This window comes from Morone saxatilis, unplaced genomic scaffold, assembly GCF_004916995.1.
Source record: "Morone saxatilis isolate NCDOM2014 unplaced genomic scaffold, NCSU_SB_2.0 Contig22, whole genome shotgun sequence".
In the NCBI taxonomy this organism is placed as follows: Eukaryota; Metazoa; Chordata; class Actinopteri; family Moronidae; genus Morone; species Morone saxatilis.
In genome coordinates, this window is record NW_023339785.1 from 8,473,115 (window position 1) to 8,482,860 (window position 9,746).

General features: G+C 42.1%; 1 protein-coding gene across 1 annotated transcript in view; it reads right to left on the bottom strand.

Annotated features, from left to right (window-relative positions):
- The window catches only part of gpc2 (glypican 2), a 16,065-nt gene that overhangs the window by 5,119 nt on the left and 1,200 nt on the right, over positions 1-9,746 (bottom strand). The window contains exons 2-9 of the mRNA XM_035668673.1: positions 8,609-8,767; positions 7,254-7,388; positions 5,624-5,799; positions 5,419-5,499; positions 4,791-4,956; positions 3,897-4,027; positions 3,213-3,359; positions 2,281-2,417 (exon numbers count right to left, since the gene is read on the bottom strand). Of these exons, the coding sequence (XP_035524566.1) occupies positions 2,281-2,417; positions 3,213-3,359; positions 3,897-4,027; positions 4,791-4,956; positions 5,419-5,499; positions 5,624-5,799; positions 7,254-7,388; positions 8,609-8,767 (1,132 nt within the window). The remainder of the gene's footprint in view (positions 1-2,280; positions 2,418-3,212; positions 3,360-3,896; positions 4,028-4,790; positions 4,957-5,418; positions 5,500-5,623; positions 5,800-7,253; positions 7,389-8,608; positions 8,768-9,746) is intronic.

Consider the following 9,746-nt stretch of genomic DNA (forward strand, 5'->3'; position numbering starts at 1 on the left):
ACCTCCAAATATCTGCACACACACACACACACACATTAAGGCGTGCATGCATGCCGCATTTCCTCCACGAAACCCTCCGTCGGTCCGGTGCTGGTGCTGATGCGACGCCGATAGAAGCAGCTCGGGTCGGTTCGTTTGTCACTGACACTGACACACCACACGGGATGAATGCACGTTTTCCTCCACGGTGCAGCCAGTGCCCGTCCACACAGCCCCCGCATTGGGAGGACTCTGCTGTCGTCACTGGGGGAGTTAACCGAAGGGGGCGGGGTTACAGAGGCATGTGAGTGCGCTCGATTAATTCACCGCCCGGTCCAGGGAATGAATTATAAGAGGGTCGGAAAAAGGTACACCTTTGTTTTTTTAATTGTGTAGAACAGAGAGCAGCCAGTGTAATGTGTGACTGATTAGCAAAAGCAAATGAATTCACTGTCAATGAATGAATGAGGTGTCAATAAGTGCCTTGCATTTCACAGAAGGGGACATGTCTCCACCTTTTTTCTCTCTATAACTCGGTCAGACAGCTTTTCTCCTTCCCACTCACCGTTCCATTCATTTTACTCAATATGCTCCATTGATTTGGTGCTTTGGATTATTCTGGGTAGCTTTAGATTTACAACAAAAAGTTCTGAAAAAAGAAAGAAAGAAACGCAAACACTGAATCTGGAATTTTCTTCTGACATTTACGTCAACTAACTGAGATTCCTTGATTTTAAAAAGAAGCAGACACAATACAACCTTTCAATCTTTGATACAAGTTTGAATTAAGTGTCCCAAATATTTTTGTACAGCAAGTATACCGTAGAGTAACTGGCTGCACATCAGACTGCTATTCACAACATGTTTCTGTATCTGAAGATAACATAAAACCAACGCTTCTACCCAGGACAGATGAAGTCACCTGGCTGTTCATTGGCTACACTGATAAGTGTGTATGTATGTATGTATTCTGCAGAGTAATGGTCTTTTGTGAATGTTCTCATATTTAATAGTTAAAATATGTTGCATTCCTGTCTACAGCCCAGGCAGTGGTGTCACAGCAGGTAATCTAGTATTAGTTGAAACCTGCTGTCCCATCTCCTTCTCTACAATAGTGATAGCTTAGTTTTTGTTTGTTTATGTCTTAAATTAGGTTCTTATTATTCATAGATTGAATCAGTCTGTCAGCAACAGCCAGTGAAAAGGCTGAGGTAACACTTTATTTGAAGGGTGTGAATAAGACTGACACGACACCTGTCATGAGTCTTTATGAATGTTTATGAATGTTGTCAGTGAGTGTCATTTGGTCAATTATGTCATTTCAAGTCAAGTTTCAAGTTAACATTGTTTGAGCTGTCTGTGTTAGGACCACTTCACATTAACTAGGACAACATAAACATGCCACAGCAGGCCTATTTGGCTTCATGTGTTAACATTACATTATACTGTCATATGTGGTTGGTTTGGACATTGGCTGTCACAAGACCATTATAAGTGTGTCATAAATATTTTCCTTGAACTTCCCAGACACTTTCAGTAGCTACATTACATTAAAGCTACCGGTCCCATCACTGTACACAGCTCGCTTTATAGCAAAAAACAGTCATTTTATCTCGCAGATAGGCTTATTGTATAACACACATCAAACTGAACCGAAGACTCACCTCACATTATTATTATTTTATTGTTGTTGTTGTTGTTGTTGTATCTACAAAACAGGTTTCACCATATTTTTTTTTAAATATGTATCTGAATGGCCCAAATAAACTTTTTTTTACCAATGTTCCAACAAGTCCTGATAATTAATTAATTAATAAATACTCTATCCCACTCTAGTACTCAATAAGTGTAATGTACAGTATATTATATGTTATTATTTTGGTCAAAGTAACTATAGTTACTTAATTTTATACCAACACATGTCTGGCTGCAGTCCCACTTTGCTGGTAAGGAGGGTCTGTGTTTCCACATTAAACTGTTGCCCAATGCAGCTGGAACATCAGACACAAAATCAGCCATTATGCAAACATGTTTTTCCTCTCTCACATCACACACACACACGCAGGACTGCACAGCGTCTCTAAATCAGCTCAGATACGTGGTGTTGGGCTGCATCTGTGTACATAAAAGCAAGCAGACCCACGCAGAGAGCATGTGGGTGACTGGTGGTGGCAAAATTAAATCAACTCTGCTCCATCTGTTGCATCCTTCCACCTCTGCACCATCACTCACTCGCTCGCTCCTCTTCCACCTCTACCGAACCCCCTTCCTCCTCCAGCCCTCCACTCTGATCTCGCTCACCTCCCCCGGGTCTGCCCGTTCCAGCAGCGGTCCTCATTAGTGACGTCGGCAGCCATCTTCTCATCGTTGCAGATGGTGTGTGGGAGGGACACCCAGAAGCCACGCATGGGCCTCAGTCGCTCCTTCAGCTCGGTAACCTGCGCGGAGGCGGAAAGAAATTGGTTGTGACTCAGACCTGGATTCAAAGTATCCTTGTTTGGTATGGCTGGCTGTAGGAAGCATATTGAAGCTGCAGTGCTGACGATGGACAAAGTCAAAAACTGACATGACACTTTTTCTGGGTCAGTTCTTAAACTGCAGGTCTTTCATGTTTTATAAATAGATGTGAATACCTCCAATCTTCTTTCCCTCTCCTCTGCTCTTGGTTTCATTTATTTTCCAACACTTCTAGCTTGCAAGACCACTCTGTGGACACAGTAATGCTCTCTGGGATCTGACCGCTGCACTTATTCAAGTCAAATTGTATTTTTAGAGCCAAAAATCACACTTTACAATCTTGTCCAGATTGTAAAGTGTGATTTTTGGCTGTGTACAATGATCTCTGTCCTTAGACCCTTCATTTGGAAAAGGGAACTTTATTTACTTGGCAACTTTAATGTTTTTCTCACTCTCACTGCTCTCATTAGTGTTGTTTTTCTGTCAAAAAACTCTAAAAAACCCACTGTTCCCTACCTGCCCAGCACCACATGGCAGACGGATAGAGTAAGCGAGTGAATACTGGTCTTATATTCACCAACTGGCCAGAAACACAAATGACTGCTAATGTTACTCTGTAGTTGTAACTGTTCATCACAAGAACTTTATAAGATAATAATGTGTCGATGTTGTGTTTGGCACTTGTTTGGCCCCATGTGGCCAAAAATATCTTTTAATTCACTATATTCAAAAATATCAAGAGATGAATAGCTACTGCTACTATGTTCCTTCCTCACCAGTCGGTCCAGGTTAGTGCCTGCAGCAGTGGTGGGTTTCTCCTCAGGGCTGTAGGTGCGGAAGGGTCTCCTGTTGCCCCCTGACTCTTTGGGTGAGCGTTTGGACCGTCCTGGAGCTGGCCTGGGGTTTCCACAACCTTGGAACACCTGAGGTAAACAACAACAATGCAATACCAATGTGAACCGCTGTGTAATGAGCCACCAAACAGCACAAAAGGCCCCATATTATTTTTTAATGTAACCTTAGTGTTAGTGTGACAAAAGGGACTCCTTCCGAATCATAACATAGCAAAATGTTGCAGTGGAACTGGAAACTTCCAATATAATATTGTTAAAATGGTACGCTCTTGAATGAAAGGCAGCAAACACATAAAGCTGAGCTGTAAAGGAAAGCGCTGTCTGTTCCTTAAAGCACTGCTACCACAGCTTCTAACCAGATGTGGGTGTCTCTCTGGTGGATTAGCTCCTGGGATGCCGGCCATGTTTTAATCTTACTGTACGGCTGTCATGCTCTCTGCGTATAATTCCTGTCATTTCTACTGCATGCTGTCTCATTAAGGAGATTAAAATTTAAAATCAAACAATAAACAAGATTATAGAACAACAGCCAGCATGTTATCCTGGGAGTGCAATGACAAAATATATCAATGTTTCCCCATCATCTGCTCGTGCCCTCTCCCTTGCCTTTGTCGAGATGCTGACACTATTTTCCTGCATGTGCATGATGGCCTCCGACACTTTCACAGAGATGGAGTCGGCTGCAAGCTCCATGTTGAACGGCCCCTCCAACTTCTCCGAAACCTGGTACAGAGCATCTGGTAGAGGATAGTGGGAGACAGAAATAGAGATGAAAGGGTCATAAAGTTTTCCATGACTACATTCACCCAGGTTCTCATTGTCTGGTAGTGCACGCAAAGTGATAGCCTATAAAAGAGCCTGATACACATCCAGACAATGGTTCCTCTGTGTCTGGAATCTCTCACTGGCTAACCAGCTAAAAAGATTTGATTTACATCTATGTATGAGGTTAGATTAGGAAGCAGGCCAACATCATATAAAGAGAAAAATAGGGTGGAGAATGGTGGTTGGACAAAAGGGTACATGAGGGTAAAATGGGTTTGGGTGGAGTACTCATGGATTGAGTGATGAAAGGTAAGAGGAAGCACTGCACATGAAAAGAGAAAAAAAAGGACGGATCGTATGGGTTTGATGAAAGGGGAAAGGAAACATAGGAAGACAGATCAATTGTGAAGGAGCAGAGAAGCATGAATGATTAATGGAGGAAGAATTCATTAGGGGAAAAGGAAGTGAGGGTAAATGAGTGACGGAGAGCAATAAAAGGAGTTTAATTTTAGGTATGCTCAATTTAATAATTATAGTAATTCAAAAGCCTTTTAAATGTCATTTGGCCCATTGCATCTTTTCCCTTAAGGATCTAATGTAAGTGAAATGATCATATATATATGATCATATACCTAATCCAAAAAATTATAAAATGTGCCAAGCACCTGATCCTAAACCCACCTAAACAACAACAACAAGATACTGGGATATATCCTTCATCCTACCCTCACCCACCAATGAAATTGTTCCATTCAGTGTCCAGGTCGCCCTGATTGGCTAAGCAGCCCTTCATCACGTTAAGGCACAGGGAGTGGCATGGCCGCAGGGAGGGCATGCCTCGACACAGAGGGCAGTACCACTGACGCATCAGCCCCCGCACACACTCTGAATCTGCAGTCAGCTGGAAAACAAAGCAGCAGTAGAAGAATAACTACATTAACATAAATGTACTTTAAAGCTGACATGTTGGCGGCTACAAGAGTAATCCACTGTTGTTGATGATCTTTGACCCTCAATGAGCAAAAGACAAGCGCTTGTATTTTGCAACCGATTCTGTAATTTGTGGAACAAGATGTAGTAGAGCTAAAATTATTATTATTGATTAATCGAGAATATTTCACTGCAACTGATGATGATTGAATGGACGGTTTTAGAAGCTTTTGAGGCAAAATATGTCCTGGTCTCAGCTTCTCAAATGTGAGAATTTGATATTTTTCTTTGCCATATAAACTGAAAATGTTTTTGGCTAAATATAAAGGAAAACCTGTATTTCAAGGCCTCACTTTTATATTTAGGCTAGAAAGGGTATAGTTCTTTCTATAAAATCTTGCCAGAACAGACGACAGCATAAGGAACAACTCACCTTTGTTGCTTTATTAACAATATCCCGACCAGTAGCCAGGCCCTGAGATAGTGCTCTGGATGCAATGAAAGCCCTGGACACCTAAATTTAAAAGGAAACAGAGCACAATAACATAAGTTAATTAATCAGTCAGGCATAATTGGATATTCAGTTTTGCTGTATAAAAGCCATTTATTTTGTCCTTGTTGACGTATCAGACACGTACTTGTACACGCAGTTTGCGGGGCACGTCCCCAAAAGGCTGCAGCTGCTCGGCGTGTTTGCTGACACATTCCAGGTAGTCCTCACTAAACTGATACTGGGGGTTGACCAGAGAGAAGACTCGCTCCACCAATCTGGACCAAAAGTCTGAGAGAACCTCTGACAGACTTACACTGCCCCCTGTGGACACAAGAGCAACTGTAAGCACAAAAATCACGTTCCTATAAGTCAGGGATCTCAAACTGAGATTGGCTTGGGGCCAGTGCTGGTATTGTCAGCTCTGCAACATTCAAGTACCTAAGTACGTTCACCTTAAACCAGTCTTAAGTCAGTCACTGCAAAGTCTGGCAGATGATGCTTGTAAACCCACCAAACACACTGTGGATTAGCTCCTACTATATGCAATTTGTCAAGAAAGAAAACAGCTAACAATGAAACAAATTATGCTGACATGTGTTATACACAGTATTTGTTGGCCACAATTCTGGACATAGTTAATGATAACCAAGTTAACTTCAATGGTTTTGGAGAAGGCTGAGATGTAGTTAACTATGCTGACCACATTCAGTAGTCCTTCCACCAGTCCGACACATTAGAGTGACATAAGGGAGGGTACCAATTATATATAATAATAAATAAACTAAGTAGTTGTACCTTGTGCACAGTAGTATCACTCTGCCAGGAGCGAGCTGCCCCAGGATATTGTAGGCAAATAGAGTAAAAATATATTGACAATATAAAAGCCAAGAGAGATCAACACAAAACAATTTTTTTTGCACCTTTATATATATTTTTTTATTTTATATTTATTTCTTCCTTTATAAAATGGGTGCTTATCAGTGTCTGTGCATTAGTCAACTGACAGACAGATTCTGAGTATGCGACTTTGCAATCTGTAGTCTACTATACAGCCTGAAATTAGCCATACATGTTGTTTGGCAAACAAAGACAGGTTGACTAAGCAGCAACAGCCTGCAGACAGACTCGCCAGCGAGCGGCTGTCATGCCAAAACAGAGCGATGCGGAACAGAAATAGAAACAGTCATCCGTGGGATTCCAATTCTCTCTCTCTCTCTCTTTTTTCCTCCAGTTCTTCTTGGCATTTTCTTCCCCTCAAAAGACAATACTGACGCTGTTCTGCTGTCCAGAGTGGCTGTGGATTTACCAGGACAGGGATGTGGACTGGTAAAACTACAGTACACCGCCAGTGCAACAAGGAATCATCACAGCTCTTTACAAGACTACTTACCCAGCTTTACAACACTACTGACAAACACTCTTCTGCATTTATTAATTATCTCATAGTGATGATAGGGGCTCACGTAGACTACAAAAGTCAGGTTTGCCTGAATAACTGGCTCCTGAAATTCGGTTCTTTGCATTTTATTTTAACTGAAGGCAACAAAAGAAGACTGGGGTTTATTTCATTGCGTCAGTCCAGATCAGGTTTTTTGACATTTTGCATTATTTGAAAGGAATATTGAGGACATTCCCATTACATTTGTTTCTTTACCGACTTGGAGGCCCCTGATTTCATTGTTTTACACAGCAAATTCAACCCAAACGGCGACACTTTGCAAAGACCATCTGAACTCATAAGATTGAGGTGAGGTGGATAAAGTGATTAAACTAACCGGAATAATATCTGCGCAGCTCCACAAACAGCTCCTGGAAGACGTGTGCATTCTGGGTGAAGAGCCGTCCGTAGGTCTTGGTAAACATCTGGTTCATAGACTTCTCTGACAAATCTATAAGCTCTCTGAAGAACTCTGCAGAGAGACAGGAAAAGCAGAGATTAGACATTAATATGTCACCCACCTTCTTTACTTCTCACATCTGAGCCAGGTTTCTATGTACAAAGGCACTCAGTCACCCCCCCCCATATTAACAGCTCATGGGAACAGTTACATCAGATCCTGCACGCTGGTAAACGAGTCTAACAACATGTAGTCTATTTACGACTTCAGGACTCATGCAGTCTCCCACTCCTTTGGCGTCTTTAAATGATTCATCGCGTACATTATATAAAAGGATGAGGAGGGAAAAAAAAGGTGATAGCAGTCCACAGCAGGTAGGAGGGGAAAGTGTAAATTCAGCTCTCTGCTGCCGTTGCTAAAAACCTGCAGCCATACATACAGAATATGAGACAGCGTGGGCTGAGTTCTCTGAAACGCAGTCACTGAAGCTGTCTAGGTTTCCCACACTGACCATTTGTTTTAAAGGGCCACCGATTTTATACATGAAGGTGAGTTTACCGGCCATGTTTAGTCCCACTTACAAACCCGTACAAACTGTTTTTATAATTTCTTCTGTGGCTGTGGAGTTGGGGCGTCCGAAAGTCTGAGAAAATAATGCTGGTGATGTCATAATGACGTCATCAGGGTCACCTCAGCTAGGCTTGGCCAGTACAAATTTATAAAAGGACGTCTGCGTTTCAAACTGTAGGTGTGGGGGAAAAAAATTTGAGAATTTTTACCAGGCAGTCTAATTAAAGAAGCTATGAAGTTGCATTATGGGAAATGTAGTATTCTGTGTTTCTGGCCTTTAACCCATACTAGGGGCTGAAAGTCAGGATATCTCAACTTCTGCTGCTTCAGTTGGGACCGCGAACTGTCTCTTGTGCATCCAGAGACTTTATGAAAGTGCAGTACTTCTTTAATTTCAGAAGCTCTTATGTTGTGATTAAACATAAATAAGACCCATGCTAGGCTCTCTGCAATATGTATGCATCGCTGTGCTTTTAGCTTCCACCGTCAATTTTCTGGCTCAGATATCTGACCATCTGAGAGGAACTGTGCAGGCGGAGATCCTAAATAAGTTTTTAATCAGCTGTCACTCATCGCCACCGGCAGAGGAGAGGAGAAGCAGAGTGCAGTTTTTTTCTTCATATATACCCCCCCCCCTTTTTTTCCCTTTCCTTTTCTAATTTCAAAGCAGAAATTGTTTCCATTAAACATGATTAAGAATTGTACAAGCTTCTGGTTCTCACCATCAAACCTGCGGTGTCTCTGGGTGAAAGTAGTCAAAAGGAACTGGCTGTTCTCTTCGATGGCTCTGAGGAAGTCCCGCTCGCTCTGGAGGGCCAGCGTCTCCTCCATCTGGCTGGAGCAGCAGGTGTAGTCCTGAGGACAGAGCCGCAGGTGCTCACCTGGAAGACCAAAGGTAAAAACAGGCCAGAAGAGAGAGAAAGGTTAGGATGGATCACACATGTTCACAGGCTTATGTGGAGACATTTGATTATTTGGGTTTAATTACAACATAATGTACAATTATAAGCTTCTGCTTTAAATCTGCACACTAATCATGTTTTGTGTGGCACTTTGAGCTGCTATGCAAATAAAATTATTATTAATACCTCCACAAAAACCAAGACCTGTTCCCATTAACATCAGCAGGTCTATTATCAGGTCAAAGCAGATGTTTTTAGAGAGAGTCAATTCCTCCACTCATCAGTCTGTTCATTTACTGTGGGGAAATCTTATCAAAAATAAGGGTGTGATAGAAAATTGTAATTTCCCTGCATGAATTATTCAGCTTCAATCTGTCTTTCTTTGTCAGCTCAGGTTGGGTGTTTGATATGTCAGAGGTAATGATATGCAAACGACAACCAGGGGAGAAAGAAAAAAACAACACAGCACTCTGAATGGGGGGGAAAAGGTTTGAATTCTCTGTTTCTATAATTTTACATCCAACATGAATATTACTGGTTATTACAGTCAAAAGTGTCATCCCCAACTCCACCCTCGCTGATGTTCCTCTCTGCCTCTTTTGTTCTCTCTCTTTCTCAGTGTCTCACTATTAGCCCTCTCTCATCCCTCTATTTCCATTTCTAAACTGCCTCTCTTCATCCTTTGCTCTCCCAGCCATCTGCTCCCCTGGCCCACGGGACAGTGAGCCAAGACTCAGGCAGTGATAGCCTAAAACACACACACACACACAATCAATCAATATTGCAGTTGTCTCACAACGGTGACTCACACACAGAGCGGAATTGCCACAAAATTAATCCTCACACAGAGGAGATCTGCGAGGTCTGCAATTCCACAAACATAGATTTCACTCAGATTATTACTTTTTTTTTTTTAGTGAATGCTCCAGGTCTGCCTGTGGGTAACACACACACACAC